The sequence below is a fragment of the Eschscholzia californica genome, unplaced genomic scaffold (genome assembly GCF_041429995.1).
Source record: "Eschscholzia californica isolate CP2 unplaced genomic scaffold, dmEscCali1.0.p SCAF_1, whole genome shotgun sequence".
Classification (NCBI taxonomy): domain Eukaryota; kingdom Viridiplantae; phylum Streptophyta; class Magnoliopsida; order Ranunculales; family Papaveraceae; genus Eschscholzia; species Eschscholzia californica.
In genome coordinates, this window is record NW_028238198.1 from 4198543 (window position 1) to 4217886 (window position 19344).

General features: G+C 37.0%; 2 protein-coding genes and 2 long non-coding RNA genes across 5 annotated transcripts; 1 reads left to right on the top strand and 3 right to left on the bottom strand.

Annotated features, from left to right (window-relative positions):
* Positions 1–191: 191 nt before the first annotated feature.
* On the bottom strand, positions 192–4994 carry LOC147563394 (uncharacterized). The gene is made up of 4 exons (XR_015223960.1): positions 3178–4994; positions 2993–3068; positions 1904–1990; positions 192–451 (listed from the first exon to the last, which is right to left on the bottom strand). It is a non-coding gene; the product is annotated as an uncharacterized LOC147563394 (long non-coding RNA).
* Positions 4985–9938, top strand: LOC147563395 (uncharacterized). Of its 2 annotated transcripts, none has more exons than XR_015223966.1 (2): positions 4985–6364; positions 9835–9938. It is a non-coding gene; the product is annotated as an uncharacterized LOC147563395 (long non-coding RNA). The 2 variants fall into 2 exon arrangements; XR_015223967.1 differs by having other exon boundaries at positions 4985–6327.
* LOC147563396 (uncharacterized) lies at positions 7213–8970 on the bottom strand. Its single transcript, XM_086669839.1, has 2 exons — positions 8628–8970; positions 7213–7909 (listed from the first exon to the last, which is right to left on the bottom strand). Exons 1-2 carry the CDS (start codon positions 8901–8903, stop codon positions 7376–7378), a joined length of 810 nt encoding a protein of 269 aa, XP_086525965.1. The 5' UTR covers positions 8904–8970; the 3' UTR covers positions 7213–7375.
* A 3557-nt stretch (positions 9939–13495) lies between the features above and the next one.
* On the bottom strand, positions 13496–15950 carry LOC147563397 (uncharacterized). The gene is made up of 2 exons (XM_086637498.1): positions 14127–15950; positions 13496–13681 (listed from the first exon to the last, which is right to left on the bottom strand). Exons 1-2 carry the CDS (start codon positions 15554–15556, stop codon positions 13600–13602), a joined length of 1512 nt encoding a protein of 503 aa, XP_086493624.1. The 5' UTR covers positions 15557–15950; the 3' UTR covers positions 13496–13599.
* Positions 15951–19344: the final 3394 nt, after the last annotated feature.

Sequence of the window (19344 nt, forward strand, 5' to 3'; positions counted from 1 at the left end):
GTGTTCCGAGACACGGTTTGCCCGGCAGTTTATAAAAGAAACTAAGTCTTAGTCTGGCTTAAACAGAGTTTCTAAAATAAACCAAAGCCAACACACTTATCTCTGTTATCAAACAAATAAAATGAAGCAGCGGAAATCTAATAAGAAATCATAGTTGAAAACGAACTAAAAGTCAAAAAGACGAGACTAAATTTCGGCAGAGTTTCCTCTATAAATTGAGTCTATAAAACCTGTAACCTGCCAAAACATACATATATACATGCACATAAACTCATACCATGACAAAACAAACTACAAACTCCAAACATCTCGCACCTACTATATACTACAGTGATACATATACATTGTTCGTTCTGATAATATACATAACTTCAAAATAGACAAAAAACAAATCGATCTTACATCACCAGTTGCTCACAAGCAAGATTAGATCGATCTGGGACTATAGTACCTGAACACAAAAAAAAAAAACAAATGAAGGAGTGAGATAACTCGAAAGTCAGCTTAGTAGGATACCTAGACATCCTACCCACACCACACACATCAACATTTTAATAAATCAATAGTTTAGGTGATATAAATAGTACAAGGATATTATTATGCACATCAAGCAAGGCAATACAGCAAGATAATTCTTCTAGCTTACCAAGATCACGACTGAATACGCCCTCAGTCGGGGTCACCTACTATTCGGCTAGGAAGAACCGTTAGGCCTTTGTTAGTGCGTAGGCAGGCGGCGCCTTATCGAACAGTTGACTACTGCAGTGTACACATGGATCCACGTAATACCCTGGTAAGAGCTTCCGTAACTCTCCCTTCGTCATCATCGCCCATCGGGCTAACTTGTGATCTCAATACGCATCGAATAATAAATCCCACTCAAACAACGATACGCTTAGAATATGCTATGACTTACCCAGACGACTATAAGAGTATCGTCGTGAAGTAGAGCCATATACCCACGACGATACAATTATCTCGTCTTGAGGCGCGTCCTACCTCCGGCCAGATCTGACGCTCCCTCGCAAGGTAACTCATTAACCATTCGAAGAATACCCAAACATATGCATGAACCTATAATAATATTAAATGATCTGAGTGACTCCCAAAGCTACAAGAACAGAGCTCTCCTAACAGGTAACATCCACCAAAGGAGAAGAGCGTTCTCGCATCTCAAGGTAGGGTAAACCCTGTTTAAAGTCACGCTTTTACAAGTTTCGACTTTCAGGGATTAAGTATTTTCTTATTACGAAAACTCGGGTAAGCACCCTATTTCATTTCGATGAAAATGTTGTAAGTATCAATCACATATCATACAGAATTCAAACCACAAACACCAGTGGCTTAGCAGAATAAATAAACAAACATGGCACTGGTCAGTCCCCTAATCACTCCAAGGGTCGGAATACCCGAACTCCCAATCTCTCTCGGACCCCATTCTGGGTAAACTGGAATGGTCGTTACCAAACGGCTGCCCATGCACCGAGTGTAACCCTTGACATGAATTCATGGTTAATCCATAACAGAAAAATAAACAAGGGGACCAACCAATGCCCGGCGTCAAACAATCATTACACGTAACACGGTCCAGGCGATTCCGCCACCATGTTATACACGCAGCTCAAGCGATTCCGCCACCATGTGCTCACAATTCATACAAAAAGATCACGCAGTTCAAGCGATTCCGCCACCACGTGATTAGTTTTCAGAAAAACCAATTTGTTTTTAAAAGATAAACATCCATAACACACAACACACCACATACATTCCCACCATAGCATATTATGTCAAATTTTAACTAAAGAACGGAAAAGAAGAAGAAAAAGATAAAAACTAAATATATATATATAAAATGGTGTAACGGGGAATACCCGTGTTCCAAGTAAGATTCATAGGATCCTACCTCAGATGTAGTACACTTCCGGTTCGCTGTCGTCCACCTGAGATTCAGACTCCTCGGGTCTCTCTTCTACGTAGTATTCGCTTCCTACTGAAAGTACAAAGAAACAAAACGGTCAATTGACAGTCAGAAAACTGTCTGAGGAGATCTTGCAAACTAAGAAGACAATAAGATGCATGAGAATGATATCTGAAGAACCCATGAACGATATAACATTCATTACTTAGCTTGCGTCCTAAACCATTGGACGATTCCATGAAGTCTATTATGTGATTCCGAGGTCACAAGAGTCACCTTCACTCTGACAACACGAATATCTTATTCACACCCTCAATATACAAATCCAACCTATATTAGGTTCCGTTATAAACCAAACTATTCCGAAGTTGTTCCTTGTAACGAAAACGACTATACCGAGTACTTTCGACCATTTAAAAACTTTCGTTGTCATACTCAATTAAGTTGAATCATATATCGCTTAAAGTATATTTATGCCCTTAACATGTTCTATTGGTTCTCTTTGCTAAAATCCGAATGAACCGTATCCAAAATGCATAAACACACAAAGTAGTCTTAATTGCGCACTGCACACTTAAACAAACAATACTCTTTAGTCCTTAATCCGATTCAACTGATTCTTAAGTTTTCGGAAATTTAACTTCACTCCTAGCGTTTCATTCTCAGGTGTCTTCTCCTAATTACGACTAAAACATGCCGGAAAAACCTAAAATATACGCAGCAGTGCATCAGTTTTACTGCTCGTATGCTGCATACTCTAACCATCATATCGTCCCCATACGAACACCGAATAATCATTATAATATGTTTCTGGAATCGGAACGAGACGAGCTATAATATCTATGAAGACTCGAAATTCTTCCGAAGCCTTTAAGACTGTCTAAACACCCAAAAACAGTAGCAGTTTTGTTCTTAAACCTACTGTTTTTCATCAAGTCTTGACCTATTCATCCAATTGTTTCATCATACCTAACTTCATAACTCTTTAAGTAAACTAAAATCATACCATCACACATAAAGGTACAAAAACCCTTAAAGAATCATTATAAAACCATAGAGATCAAAATTCCTTACCTTGATTCCAATAAAATTGATTTAGATAGTTTCCTCTTGATTAGTCTCTTGTAATTCCTCCTCAATTCACCAAGTTCTTCAAATCATGAAGAAAACTACCATTGAAACTCAATTCAACATCATAGAGAGAGAAAATTAAGTTTCCATCAAAAACCTAAACAAAAAACCTTAAGAGCAATACTCACTTCTTGATTGAACTCAAATTTCTCAATGAAATTCACTAGAACTTCTCAATTTGATCGATTCTTCCCTCAAAGTTTAAGCCCTAATTTCAGTCGGTTGAAAGAGAGAAAGAAAATCTGATTTTTTTGGTTTACAACTTATCCACTCAAATTTACAGTTTAGTCCCTCAATTTCTATCAACTTGCAAAGCAGCCCCTAAATATTTCCTGGTCGCAGATAACATCCTAAATTCTGCACCAATTGTTATTTAGTCCTTGTCCTAACTTTCTCTAAACTTCAAATGGCCCTTCGCCTAACCTTAGTCTTATATTTTCTGAATCGAAAGCACGGGACGTTACATTTTTAATATAAATTAAACTAATTTGAAAGGTGAAAAGCTTTAGAATTTAGATTAATTACAGACTGAGTACATAGTTATTGGATCATCTCTAAGCGGGTGAGCTTAACCAAAGATAATAATACACAAGAATCCATTATTACCCTAAAGAGCGAACCATATAAAAGTAGGCATTGGAGTGATTAAGAACCCATGAAATAATCATCACTTGAGTAGAAGTTCATATCTATGTGCAACCAAAAGTAGAAAAGCATGGGAAAACAAAGTTTTTTTTGGACAAGATATAATAGTTGTGTTCACGAGAGAAATCCATGGTTGCTTAGCCGAGATGGCTAAGAGATATCCATGGTTGCTTAGCCGAGACGGCTAACAAAAAAATGAAAAAACAACATGACTGAATGCTCGTGCTAATCAACAAGTTAATTGACATTTCTGAGATCCAATAGTATGATGTTCATTCAACAATGTTGTTTGCCAAATACCTTGGAGTTGTAGAAGCAAGCTGTCTTTGGCTTAGGCACTAGAGCATGAAAAAATGGTTTTATTAGAGAAAACATAGAAAACCTTAGGCATACTAAGGAATGGTATCATGCCTATCCCATAAGATTCATAACCTATGACAATGGAGATCACTACAATTCACTAGTAAGAAAGATTATGTTCTCTACAGGAACAAGTTCATACAGTATACGGCCCATACGGGACGGAAGACAATAGAAGAATGAGTGAGCATGACCTCTCAGCCTTGATACACTTGAAAGTGATTGATGAAATTAGTACAATTGGATGCGAGAATGTATAGAGATGTATATAGATGCACAAGTTTAATTTTCATGGATTCGTGAGGTTAGGCTAAGCGACACCGACCTCACGATTTAGTGCAAGACCATCACTCTGAGTTATGCAAAATGGTTGAGAATGATCATATACATGAAACTTGGGGGGCAATGCAATAAGTTAGGTATGAGAGATCCACTTATTTAGAGTACCATTTTGGAGACAATACATGTATGAAGTTTAGTTTATTGAAGCTAGTGGAGTTTGACAAGCAAGCTAATCAGTCAGGAGGAGGTTTAGTTCATAACATACCAAGGCCATTGTTTTTGCTCCACCAAGCAAAGTCACGAGCAACAAGATTTACTCTATACATGTGCTTGAGTAGACTTGTCAACGGACAACACAAAATTAGACTTGTTAACCACGCACTTGATAGAACTGTCTGTGCCCGGAGGACACGAGTTGTACCCTCGTATTCCATAAGATATGATGATGATGATGATGCCGACCTAGTTCACATAGTGTAGATATGAATACTAGGGCTTATAGGCAGTATATGTATGCACAGTATACTATATTAGCAACAATAATTAGAACCAACGGTCTGGATATGATCAAACCCTAAAAAAGCTTTAAACCCTAAAATCCAGATTCTCTATCTTGTAAAAGCAAAACCCTAAACAGTTCTCCCTTTCACAGTCATGTGGTTTCTCACTGTTCACTCTCTTGCACTTTCCCATCTCTCACTATCTTTTGTTATCTTTGATCTATTTCTTCACAGTGGTGCCCTAACTTCCACTCATTCTGTCGATCAACTAGGTTGATCTTTGCCTGAATATATATATATATATATATATCAAGAAGTACCTTAACTGTTTCTCTTACTACTACTACTACTTGTAGTTTCCCAGGACTCCATTGATTGATAGTTAAAAAGGGTTATTGAGTTTGTAACAGTAGAAGAAGAAAACCAAAAGAAAATAAAGTGGAAGTGTAAAAAGGGTTTGTGTTTAGTGGTGCAGCAGCAGAAATGGATGAAGAAGAAGAAGCTAGGGTTTTATTTTTGTAGAGATAGAGCAGCAGCTTGAGAGATGTAATTAGGTTGTTGGGTTAGAAAAGGAGGAGGTTTAGGGTTTGTGTTTGGGGTGAGAGTATATAATAGACATGTGATTGGAGAGATTTTATAGTAGTTGTTGTTGATCATTACTACTACTACTACTTGTCCACAATAAATAAATGAACATGAACAGTTCATGTTCATTCACTGTTGTTAATTTCCTCACCACCATGTCAGAATAGAGAGAGAGAGAGAGAGAGAAGAAAAGATGTTTGTTTCTTATAGTATGAAATGGGTGGTTCTTGGGAAGATGATCCCGCCAATAACGGACCTCCATAAGATCAACTCATCACCGACAGCTCGATCTAATAAAACTGTTTACTTTTTTGAGATCTACCTAGCTAGGGTTTCTACTTCACCTCTCTTTCTCTCTCTTAATCCTACTAGTCTATATTTTTGAGCTCTACTACTCTCACTCAAATCTTCCACGCCTTGGTAGAAAAACCCTGGTAGATTTTTTCCGGTTTTCACTTTCTCTCTCTAACATGAGGTTTTATGTGGGAAGTATTGTTTCTCTCTTCCATCTTTTCAGGTCTCCTCCGGTATTTGATCTCTCTCTCTCTCTTCAAGATGAATTACTAGCAGCCTCTCTCACTTAGATCAACATTTTGAAGAGATTAATTAGTTTCATTAAGTGAAGAAGGGAATGGTTTTCTGAAGCAATTCATATCCTTACAGAATCTCCGGTCACTGGACTAGTAGTACAATTTTAAAAAGTCCTGTGGATTAAGACTTAGCTTCATTAGGTTTGTGCTCCTTTTGCCATTATTTGGAGCCTTTGGTATGAAAGAAATAGAAGAATTTTCAAGGATGAGGATAAATCCGTTGCAACTGTTATAATTTCCATCAAAGGACTTATGCATTGTTGGAGCATTAACGAGCCTATTAACGAGCCTTGCCTTGGTTCTCTTCCACCATTTTGTCAAGAATCTTGTCAAAGATTCTTTGTACATTTAGGGTCCGTTTGATTGGCGTGAAAATATTTGGGTAAGAAAATCGATCTCTTACTCACTAGAGAGAAAATGGATTTCTTACTCTAGGATCAAATTTAAGCGTTTGGTACGACTTCAAAATTTTCTCGAGAAATGCAAATTTGAGCGTTTGGTAGGAGTAAGAAATTTGAACACATTTTCTCGACTTTACTTCTCACCACCAGCTTAAATTGAACCCAAAATCTTTTGTTTTGCGGCAAGAGTATTTGGAACCTTATCACACGTAAAATACCCATATTATCATAAGGTGGACTGGTTCGTCAAGATCTTCATGTACTAATACAGTTAGTCTTTGAGCATAATTATTGACATAAGATTGTTTTTAGTCTAAGTAATGAAATTCCGACTTTTAGTCATGTTAACGAGGGCCACGTGTAACTGTCATGTGTGTAAAGAGCGAGGTCTCAAATTTGTAAATGTTCCAAAATCAGGAAGAATACTCATTATAGGCATTTAATGAATGCCGATATTATGGTGGTTTTAGATTCTTTTTGTAACTTCATTAATTTATCTACTGTTCTATTCACAGTTTATGGAAGATAATTGAATCTTATTCTTTTGCATTTCTTGATTTCGTGATTGCATTTCTCCCAAGCGAATTTGAAGATAATATGAAGAAATTCAATCGAACTCAAGCACAGTCCCAAGCGAATTAGGATGATTAATCCCACGGAAACGACGATCTTAAACAAGTTTTGCACATTAGAACTGCCTATAACAAAAAATAGAATTTAGATCAAATACTTATATTCATATTCAAGTAGTTTTCAAGTTAATGCTATCAAAATAGCACACCTATTATATGACATTGTCTTGTGCACAAGAAGCTACATAAACGCTTAATACTTGATATTTTAACAACACGTATTCGACTATATGCCTATGCACAAAAAGCTACAAAATATATTTTGTATTTCCACCACAAACTGGCACAAAAAGTATCTCATACCTGGGTACTCCTAAATACTCAGAAAGTATTACGACCCAAACCGTATCTTGCACCATTCAAGTTGTTCTACCTCGTCCATCATGAAAATTTTTTTTGTCATTGTATCATTTTGCCCGAGAGCTTCAACTAGTTTCACACGTAAGATAACATCGATATGTGAAAGCTTGCGTAGAGACGTCAATAATTCTTGGGGGTCAGGCTTCTTGTACCTTTCAGCTATATGGTTAGCAATGGTCTTAAAAGAAGTTGTCAATTCGATCATCGATGATTCTTTTTCAACATTGTCTCTTCTGTTTCTTTTTCTTTTCTCCCCGACTTGAACTTGGGAAGTAGGAGAATCTGAGTAAGTTGGTGTAGGTGAGTCATTCGTAACATCATCAATGCCCACTTCTTCAATACTTGGACCAGGGATAGGCGTATTAGGCACATCTGATATATCAACTTCAGCTTGTCCGGGTGTCATTGAAAATGTCCCAGTTGCTTGTTCTGCGCCAACTAGTAAAGCAATCTCATCCCAGTTTGTTAAGTTCATGTTTCGGTATTTTTGAGCTTGAGGATGAACCTGTGATAAAAAAACAATAGACATGAGTAACTATTTAGTTTTCTTCAAGCAAATATTGATATTTTGCACATAAAAGTGAGTGTAATGTAACTATACATGATTTCTGAAGTGAAACGAAGTTCAAATCACATTGAATGGTTAAAGAAACAGCAGGGTCTGATTACCAAAGCAACCCCGACCAAAATGACTGATATTTTGTCAACTATAAAACAACAAGTCTGTAAAAGAATTGATTGATATTTTATCAACAATAAAACACAATTTAGAAAACTATTTCTTTTTAAACAAAAGCAATTTACAGTAGCATTAAGAGAGCCTTCACAAATCAAGCTCCTAAAAGTGCAAATATACTCCTGTTGGAAAGCTGCAACAGCAACTAGCCCTTTACATGTGATATTTTCAAAAGGAAGTAGTCCTCATGTGATTTCAACAAAAAAAAAAAGTAGTCCTCATGTGATATTTTATCGTATATAAGGAAGCAAATATAGTTGAGGATACTTTTGCCAGATTTCTCATTAACATACTTAGTATGTTTTTCTAAGTTCTAATATATAAGATCTTTCTATTAAAAAACATTAACATCAACATCTATGTATATTTCAAACATATTTCTTTAACAATACATTATGGATTGGTCAGCCTTGTTGTACACTTAGATGACGTCCTATTACGTATCAAGCAACAAAGTTATTCAATTCAGATTACATATCAAACATACCTTGAGATAGTCAGACCAAACGGAATCGTCGGCTTTTAGTGTATGAGTTACTGGACAAATTCCGAATCCGCTAAGATCGATCAATACTTTTACTGCTAAATTATGTGTTCGCCATGTCTTAAGTCGGCTTCGTATATTACCTACTGTAATGTTCATGTCGACTGACTCTTTTATCTTAACACGCACTGCTTGGTATGCAACTGCTTTCCATCCATTGTCTCCTTTGTTCCCACGGGCAAGTTGCTCAGTTAGAACATCAATCATGAGCCTATCCATTTCATTAGTCCATCGCACTTGTTGTATCCCTTTTCCGTTGTCCGCAAAAGGTTGATGGCTTGTTTGGTCCATAATCGTCGATCACAACTATCATACATGGAGAAAAAAGATTATATGGTTGAGTTCCATATAATGTAGGCTACATGAGGTCAATCAGACACAAATTTATAATTACTAGGCAGATTAGACTCATAGATGAAAAGTACCTACAACAACTCTTTAATCTAAAAATTTGGTATAGAAATTCATTGAGTAAATTTAACAAACATCTCATAAGCACCTTTTGGTCCTGAGATTCATTGAGTAAATTCAACAACTCTTACAAATCTAACAAGCATCTAATAATCGAGTAAATCCAACAAACACCTAATAAGCAACCAAAACCACAAATTTCTTATAACTTCATGAGTTTGTACGATCATAACAAATCAAAAGCTCATAAAAGTACCAAAAAATTGATCAAAATGGGTGTACTGCTGAATCAATTTTGATTATTTATGTCAAGAAGACCTAGAAAAAAGGTTTAAAGATGGGTATAACTTACTTGATTTTATCTTCCTTCTCTTGAATCCTTGGTTTATGGATTGAGTTTATGGATTGAGAGGGAGAGAAAGTGATAAGGGAGACTTAAATCCTTGGAAAAAATCTGAAGATTTAGGAAGAACGAGTGATTTAGGCGGGAGTAGAAGATATATAGGCGGGAGATAGATTGAGCTGTTTTACGGGAGGAGAGAGAGCGTGAAATGGTTGAGTAAGAAAAGTCTTTTCTCATGTTTTTGGTCGGAAATTTTTTTAGCCTATTTGCCAACTTTTTTTTCTCACAAGAAAACCATTTTCCCACTATTTGGGCTCTATCAAACGGTAGAACTCGATTTTCTCAAGAAAATCGATTTTCTTACCCACTTTTCACGCCAATCAAACGGACCCTTAGCATTTCCCATTTTCAATTGGGATGCAATAACTCATATGTAATTTTTCTTTATTTTTTCAGTGTTTACTTTTCCTTTTGTAATTGCAACCTTAGCAATTCTCCAATACAATTCTACCTTCTTCCAAAAAAAAATACTATTTATTTTTATCCCCAAATTTTACATGATTGTATTTTGTCACATAATCTTTATCTTCACTTTTACGCCACCACCTCAACTTCTAATCATCACCTCCATTTCTAACCATTGACCACTGCCACTGACTACCAACAATCTTTTCTCTCTTCTTCTGTTTTTCTCCCTTTCCCTTCGTTCTCTCTTTCTTTCTTGCTCATTCTCTCTCTATCTCTCATGCTCATTTCTCTCTTTATCTCTACTCCTCATTCTCTCTCTCCCTTATTCTCTCTCCCCCTCATTGCCTCTCCCTCTCTCGCGCTTAAAATCTTTATTTCTCCGAAGATTTTTGTGGATGCCCTAAAGCTGTCGCCTATTTGAAACTTCTCTCTAGTATCTCAATTGTCCAGTCAATATTAAAAACAAAACTACGCATCAAAGAAATGGCATCTAAGTAATTTAAATTTTTGGAGTGTTGCATTGTAGATGTTTGTTGAATGAGGATCCCAATAATGCCATCTAGGAAAGAAAGACTTGATTGAGATTTGACATGTAAGACAATTAAAGTTTTTTTTTTTGAGTTTTACACAAGAGATGCTTTTACAAATACAAAATCAGTATAGACAAAGAGCTTAAAGACTTATCATGGCATCCCGATCTCTATAATGTACGTATATCATAAAATACGAACACAAGTAAAAGATGAAACCTAAAGTTATTAGAAAACTATATATAGATTAAAAGCAAGTCTAGGATAATCTTGATTTCCTCTTTAAAGTTAGATTCCTCTTCCTCTAGGTTTCCTTTTTTCCATTGATTCTCTTACCTTATTAGAAAGCGTCTGAAGCATGGGATACGAGTGCATGCTCAAGCTTCGGAAGTGTCAAGCCCTTTTGGGTGGACTCATTGAACCTCCGCCCGAGACAAAATCCCTTATCGTTGGGATTGGGCTTGGATGTTCCAAATGTAGATAATATTGATAAGTGTCAAGGCATGGGGTGTTACAGATGATATCAGATTCGAGAACATCTCGTCACCTAGGGTGGAGGGATAATAAAAGTCCCACATAGGGGGATCATGTACAGATATCATCCAAGATCAGTTTGCCTTTTAGACTACTCTAAAGTCCTCCGCCTAGGATAGGAAGTGTCACAGTGTATGCCAAATTTATGCGCGTGACAGTCGAGAGCCTAACATAATTTTGTGTGCCCAGGCCTACTAAATGTCAAAACCTACAAATGTGGAACAAAATCTCATATACCATGCGATGGCTAATTGAAGACAAAATCGAGCATGTGAGGGGTTCACGATCTCGCTACCTACTCTTATTAGCAGGTAAAATCGTGTGTCTTCGCCAATTTCGAAACTTTTTCGGTGGGCTTTTGGGTGAGCTTTGGAGCTTTTGCAAAAAACAAAATCCTATATCCGCTTGGGTGTCAAAGTGAAGGACAATATTGATAATTGCTAAGGCTTGGGATGTTAGAAGAGTGGTCTCCTACACATGCCACTTGCATGTGGAGTACCTTGCACTGTTGCACACCCTTCCTCGCAATCCAGTTTCTTCACTCTGATACCACTTGTGACGATTCAGACTTAGACAATTTCCCGATATTGTCCCTAATTAGCGGCCATCTTGTTACGCAAGATTTTGCTCATAAGGTATTTACCTCTCACCTATAGTATGTCTATGTTGCCAAAAGGTCAATTTACTATGCTTTTCAGCTTGATTTTAAGCCAATAATACTTCATATGATTTCTAATATGTTCATATAAGTAAAGTGGCAGAGGAACAAACTAATGAGAAGATTTTGCTCTCCTGATATCTCCAATGAGCCAACTTGAGGAAGACTTTGTTGATTATCTTCGACACTGGCAATATAATTTTGATTATCCCTAGCAATGGTCGATACAACCCTGAAATGGCTTCCAAAAGGATATCTAACTATAGGGTATGATGACTTCCTAGAGACTACATAAGAAACTGCGTTGAACTAAAGTACTGAACCAAATAACCTAGATGGAGAGTTTGTCCATCAGGGTTGTGAATTCTTGAAACCAAGTTGGACTATCACATTGAAGGTTTTAAATGAGGTTAAGAGCTATAAGAGGTAGTGAAGAACGAATGAAGACATGGTCTTTAAACGGAAGTTACAAAAATAAAATTGGCAACCGAATGCATACATATTACTAATAGTACGGACACGTCTAACTTTCATGAGGTAGCTAGGTAGTGTATCTAAGATAGCAAGAACGCAGTCGAGTGGTTCAAGGTCATCGCATATTAATCATGGTAATGCAATTAAAGAAAATCTTCGCATCCACTTTATGCCAATTTCCCAATAGAAGACAAGGCCATTGACAGTTATGTTGGTCTTTTTCTGGTTACCCTCTTTCACAGGATCTTGCTCATCAAACAAAAGCTCCGAAGTCTCATGCCATAGTCGACGAAATGCTAGTAGACGGGAGGCAGAATTTAGTGAAGGATTGTTCACAGCAAGTTTAGTTTTAGACCAACTGTTTATCAATGCTCTTCACCAAGTGTTCTAAGAGGAATATTACGCAGACAGACCTGTGTTGTGTACAACTGTCTATGAATACATACATGGTCTAGTATTAGGATTATACATACTCTTTCCGATGTTGGCTCGACCCGCTCTTCAGTTGTAAGGTTATACCCCATCAATAGGTGATTATTTCAACCTTAACCATATGGAGTGATGAAAAGACCGGGATTATATATTTGCAGGAGTAAAAAACTTGCAAGAAAACGAAGAAAACTGGCTCGGTTTCAGTATTGAAGGTATGTCTTCACGTTGGCAAAGTTTAATTTGTTTCAATTCTTCTAGCAAGGAACCAAAAAGCCTAATCCCATTAAGATGCAGTAGAAAGCATAAATAAAGCCAGTCTAAAGAGATGCATGTTACAAAAGAAATCATATAAGTAAACGGTTTTTTTTGCTGCTCGTTTTCGGACGATTAAAAGAGTTCAAAACCAAGATGATCTTATATAGCTATACCCAATAAACAAACTACTTATAGAAAAAACTAGTCTGGTGAACATTTTAATGCGAACTATATATAAGTATTTTAATTAGGTACTCATCTAGAATGTTTCGTCGTTTCTCTTGCCCTACTTAGCTACATATCATATCCAACATCAAAATCTTTTGTACCTTCGGTTCTTCGCTTTTAATGTTTGGATATGTACGTACTGAATTCATATGCTAAATATGGATATTGGGTTGCTTGTGAGCACTACTAAGTTCCTTTCCCTAAATGGTTTAGCTACAAACTGCAACTAATATTGGACCACAATACTTGAAAAGAAATAAAAGGATAAACCCATAATCTATAATTTGGCAAATTTAGAAAGACCAAGTATAATTGGACTCGTATGTGTGAGGAGCTCCATATGTATTTGTGTGTGTCTTTATGTATATATTATCGGTTGATTTCGTAATCTATGTTTCTATAAATAGTGGGTACGATATTTTGGAAGTGCTACATATAATATAAGGAAACGGTTATAATGAAGTCCATTGCTTGGTTACACAAATTGAGATTTACAATAGATACACACCAACTACATGTTAATTAGCATTCAAACTAACAATGTAAATCTACATTAAATGGAAAACGAACGACAGATCTAAATTACATACTGAAACTAAGCAGATTTGATACATAACTTACGTTCTTATTAAAATACATCATAAAATAGAAAAGGGTTATCATTGTAGGGGACGAAATTTGAGAGAAAATATCTAGATAAGATTTATAATAAATTTAGAATATAGTAATATATTTAACTATATTAAAATTTGGAGATGAACGGGCTAGAAGCCCGTACAGAGCTCCTTCAACTCTTACAACTTACTTTATAAGTTCTTCAATTCAGTCTCTAATTTACTTCTCTTGTGGTTCCTATGCTTCCTGTGTTCCATACCCATTACATCTTACATCTATCTATTTATACTAAAGATAAAGCATACTAGTAAAGACTAGAGAATTTCACGTTGGAACTTACAAAGAGTAAATATAGTTTCTAGACTAATCTTTTAGTCAAACTTCTCTAGACTATTCTTCTCGTATTTCTACTTTAGAAAAGACTCCATCTAAATATTTCTCCCGATACAAAGAGTTACATAGGAAATTACAAATTACTAATTTCCAACAATCATGGACTTTGGCTATAATAAGTTTGCAAAGGCTTGTCGAAGAATTGAAAATCTGCGAATTGAGATGGAAAGCGAGCAGTCGAGGTAGTTAGGCAAAATGGGCTAGTAGTTATGGGGTTGTGAGTGTTACCTGTTGATAGACGAATGTTCGGTGAGGTAGCACAAAAGCTAGAGTTTTCGGTAGACTCATTGATGTCCCAATTTTCAGGAAAATTGTGGTTATTGTTAAGATTTAGCCCCTGAGATGTTTTAATCTCTTGTTGGTAATTGAAAATCTTGGATGCACTTGAGTTGCTGGTATTCATCATAGACTCCTCCAGTGAGTGAGAGCTCAGCTCTTCAAAATCAGCTACTACTTCTAAGGAAGACTTGACTTCTTGGCTCCGGGAACCCGATTCATCGCCTGTTTCGAATCCGTAGGGACTAGAAAAGGGGTTTAATAGGTTTTGGTTGTCATTGAAGTGATTCCCTTGTGTATACTGCTGCATCAATGGAATTGATCTACTCCAAATCTTCCCAATAGTTCTCTCCCTTGCCCTAGCTCTTGCCTTCTCTCGAGACTCTTTCGCTTGAGGAAGAAACATCGGCTTACGAGATGGTCTAGTTACCCTCTTCTCTTTCTTATGAACACTTGATGTGTTATTGTTGCCTACTTGTTGATCATGATCTTGATCAGTAGTAACAGCACTAGGGTTGCAAATATCAACTTCAGATACTACTTCACAAGACTCCGATATCGACGAGTCAACACTCTTCCAACCACCACCATCACCTCTACGACTTCTGGCGAGCTCTTTGATAGCTTCCTTAGAGTTAATCATAAGCCATTCAACAGTTTTGCTTGCTTTATCAAACCCAAGCATGTCTTGAAGAGTAAAGAAAGGTTTAGCAACTTTAAGTGAAAGTCTCATTCTACGGTCTCGTGGACCTTGAGCCGTAACTATCTTGCTATGTCGATCTTTCTTTGATGTCAAACATCTCTTAGTATCAACCCAGTTGATTTTGTCACCAGCACTGTTATTACAACATTTTTCGCCACTCGATTTGATCTCTTTGTTGTTGTTGTTGTTGTTGTTGACTGTGACTGTAGTAGTATCTTTGTCTGGAATAGGCATTTGATGATGATCAAGAGTCACTTCCATTGGTAAAATAGTGTCAAGGGTAGTCAAGAACTGATGACTAAAAAGAAATTCATGGTGGTCTTCATGGTGGTGGTCATCAATAATATTAAAAGTTGGAGAGAAATGGAAGAAAGAGGAATATGGGTAGTGATCAAAAGGAAGAGAAGGGTAGTGGGTAGGTTTGAATAAAGTGTTATTAGGGTTTACATCATTATTGGAAAATGGTGATGATGGGTAATCATCAGAGATACTAGTAAATGGGATGACATTGTTGTTACATGAACTATCACTACTATTGTTTGAATGAAACATCTATCTGTTTGTGTGTTGTTTATAGATAGACTGACTGACTGACCTTTCAATCACAGTTTGTTATGGTAAATTACTAGAGATTAAAAACCTAAAACAATGAATTTGAGAAGAAAAAGAGACTTCGTGGCATCTCATTTTGCCATATGATGATGAGTTGAGAGTTAATACTCACACTAATTATTATCACCATTGATTCTTTTCACATTTCTTTGTTCCATCTTTTTCAGGTACTATTATCTCTCTTCATCAAGGACGAGAGTATGAGAAAGACAGCCAGAGAAAGAGAGAAATAAGTACAGATGGGGATAAGCTTTTTGAGAGAGAAAGATAGTCTTAGAGAGAGAGAGAGAGTGGGTTGAAGGTAGCTTGTGAGACTAAAGAAAGACTACTGGGTATTTATTATTTTTTTTTTCTCAGTATCAACTTTTAGATGGAAAGAGTTTTTGTCATAAAAATGTTTGGGGGGATGACAAACTAGGTGTCGCCTCATGATTCACTGCCAGTATGTGACATGGCAGAAACTGCATCAAAAAACTCCTAGGGGTGTGCAGAAATAGACCGAACCAATCAAACCAAACCAATCCAAACCAATCCAAACCGGTCCAGTCGGTTTTCAAACCAAACCAAACAATGAGTGGTTTGGTACGGTTGTAGATTTCCAAAAACCAACTGGTTTGATTTGGTAAGTGGATGTAATTTTTAGGAACCATTAAAACCAAACCTGTAATTTTTAGGAACCATTAAAACCAAACCGAACCAGTCAAGTTCAATTATTATACATAATTGTATTATATATTTACATAATTTTTTCTAAAATATATCTATCATATCTCTATAATTTCATACAAATACACATCTTTGATCAAGTTCTTGCCAGAAACAAGAATAACTACTACACATACAAAACAACAATACTACTACAATATAATGTCACTATCTAGAATTAGATTAAAACGATTCATGTATTACTAATATTAATGTTACTAGCTACTATAAAATATTTCGGTAGATGCTGCACATGTCATTAATGGTTCAAATGTTTTTCGGCGTATTATGTTACTTTGATCGTTTCTACAAGTTTTTAAGGAGCGTTGCCTTCATTTTATACGTCAATGTATGCAGAAAGTAACTCGATTCACCGATTTTTATGGAGAACAAATTGTTTTTATAGATGGTTTGGTATCCAGTAGTATCCAAACCACTTATGATGGTTTGGTTAGTAACCGAACCAAACCACGAGCGGTTTGGTAACGGTTTGAAAAATCACTAACAGGTTGGTAACGGATGACACCAAAATACCGGATACCGAACCAACGAACACCCCTAATCAAATGAAAGTGTGACATGTAAGTTTGTTAGCCAAAGTTTGTTGACTAGATAAGTCAATTGAAGGAGTTATTTGGGTTATTGGGTGAGACTAGGTTGATTCCTGATTTCATTCAAATTAGGGTTTGGGTTATTTCTGGTTGGTCCCCTTAAGTGTGACCAGCTTCCCACATGACCTCTTTAGTTAGGAAATGCTGAGACGGCTCCTTTTCAGCTTTTCCATTCATCAGTTGTTACTGTCATCATTTACATTTTTATCCTTCCCTTCCGTAAGTCAATCAGTGTTTCAGCTCGTCAAATTAGTCGTTTGGGAATTGTTGTCAAATTTTACATTTACAAGGTTGGATACATATTTCAACCTCAAAGAATCTAAGTTTGTTCGCGCTCTGCCTATGCTTCATCTTTGGACACATTTTAGTATCCTCAACAAATTCTTCAAACTCTTTGAATCTTGCGTCATCCATTTGAGTCAGATCAGAGTCATCCCTGCTTCTTTTCCTTTCATCATCCAACGAACTAGCACTTCGATAATTCACTTCATGATCAATATCACCCAGGTCTCCATCACATCTTCATTATTTGCTTTTCCTTTCATCATCCAAGTGGTATCAGAGCTGACATAGTTCCTGCGGTTGATACTGTTAGTAGGTTTCTTTCTAATCTAGGGAAGGAACATTGGGTTGCAGTGAAGTGGATTTTGAGATATCTTCGAGGGACTTCTGGTTTGAAGCTTACTTTGGGAGGTGATCAGTCACTACTGGTCAGTTATACTGACGCTGATATGGCTGGGGACATTGATTGAAGGAAGTCTACTTCGGGTTACTTGGTAACATTTGCAGGGGGAGCTGTAGCATGGCAGTCAAGGCTACAAAAGTGCGTTGCACTTTCTACCACTGAAGCTGAGTTTATATCCGCAACTGAAGCTTGTAAGGAGTTCTTGTGGATGAAGAATTATCTTGAGGAGATCGGATTCAATCAAGATGAGTATGTATTACTTTGTGACAGTCAAAGTGCGATACATCTCGGCAAGAATTCGACGTTTCATTCACGTTCGAAACACATCAATGTGAGGTATCACTGGATACATGATGTGATTGCTTCCAAAAAGTTAGAGCTGGTTAAAGTTCATACAGATGATAACGGAGCTGATATGATGACGAAGACTCTGCCGAAGGGGAAGCTGGAGGTTTGCCGAGGGATAGCGGAGCTGGTTGTTCAGGACTGCCGAGGAAAAGCGGAGCTGGCTGTTTCCAGGGCTGTCAAGGGGATAACAGGGTTGGTTGTTTCTCCCACCTAGTCGGATGGGAAGTTTTTTGGGTTTTCCTCCTAGTGGGAAAACCTAGTTGAGTTTGGTTTAGGAAACAAACCCGGACTCGAGTCGAGTTTCTTTGGGTCGGTTACTTATGACGGTGGAATTAAGGTTAAGGAGAAGTCTATAAATACTTTCTTAATCTTAATTAGAAGTTGAGAGCACAATTAGAAACGCACAAGAGAAGAGGGGAGAGAAGGAGGTTGCCTAGAAGAGCGGGACAGAACTTTTTCAGCACGCACAATCTTCGTTGTTCGGAAAATCTGACGGTGAGATCTTCTCTGATTAAGCTGAAATTTTGCAGAGGTATTCCTGACTTGTTCATCTAGTATTTGTACGGTGTGATTGAGATTTGATGACCGAAATCCTAGTGAATTGAGGTCGTTTTAGACTGCAAATTTCTGGGCTCTTTTGTTCTTTCTTGTGAGGGTTTCTCCGTGTTTCTTCGTGTTTGAGATTGATTCTTTTTGGAGTTTGAGTCTCGGGTGGACGTAGTCTGTAACTACTTTGCTTATTATAGTTGATTTTGTTGGACAACGAGTCCCGTGGTTTTTACTTCTCATATTGAGGAGGTTTTCCACGTTAATATCGTTGTCTTATTTACTTTCAGTTTTTTGTTTATTGCTCCCACTATTGTTCTATATTATCCTCGTAACTCACACAAAAGGGAAAATTTATATTTCCGCTGCGTCGACTCGACCCGTTTTTCGCAACACTAACATGTGGGTGTCAATCGCAATCTCAAGAAATCCATTATATCTCTCAGTATAGCTCCCCCTGACACATTATCTTAAGCCATGAATTCATTACAATCAAATGACGTCCAATCAAAATGGCCCCCCGAATCTATATTTTCCATTTGGGCCCTTCATCTGTTGTCCACTTCAGTCTCTGTTCCCATTCCCCCCTAATATGTTGTTCCTCATTCGTTCTCCATTGCCATTTGACCCTTATTTCGGCCAAATTTACAGGACCACCTTCTCAGAAGCACAATTTTGCATTTTTTTTTTTTCAATTTGACCCCCTTCCGCACCAAACTCACTTATTTGATTTTCAACACCACTTCGAATTTTACCATAATGGAGTTTGGCATTTGTAACTTTATCGACAAGATAACCTATGGTAGAAATTTTAAACCAAATACTGACAAGAG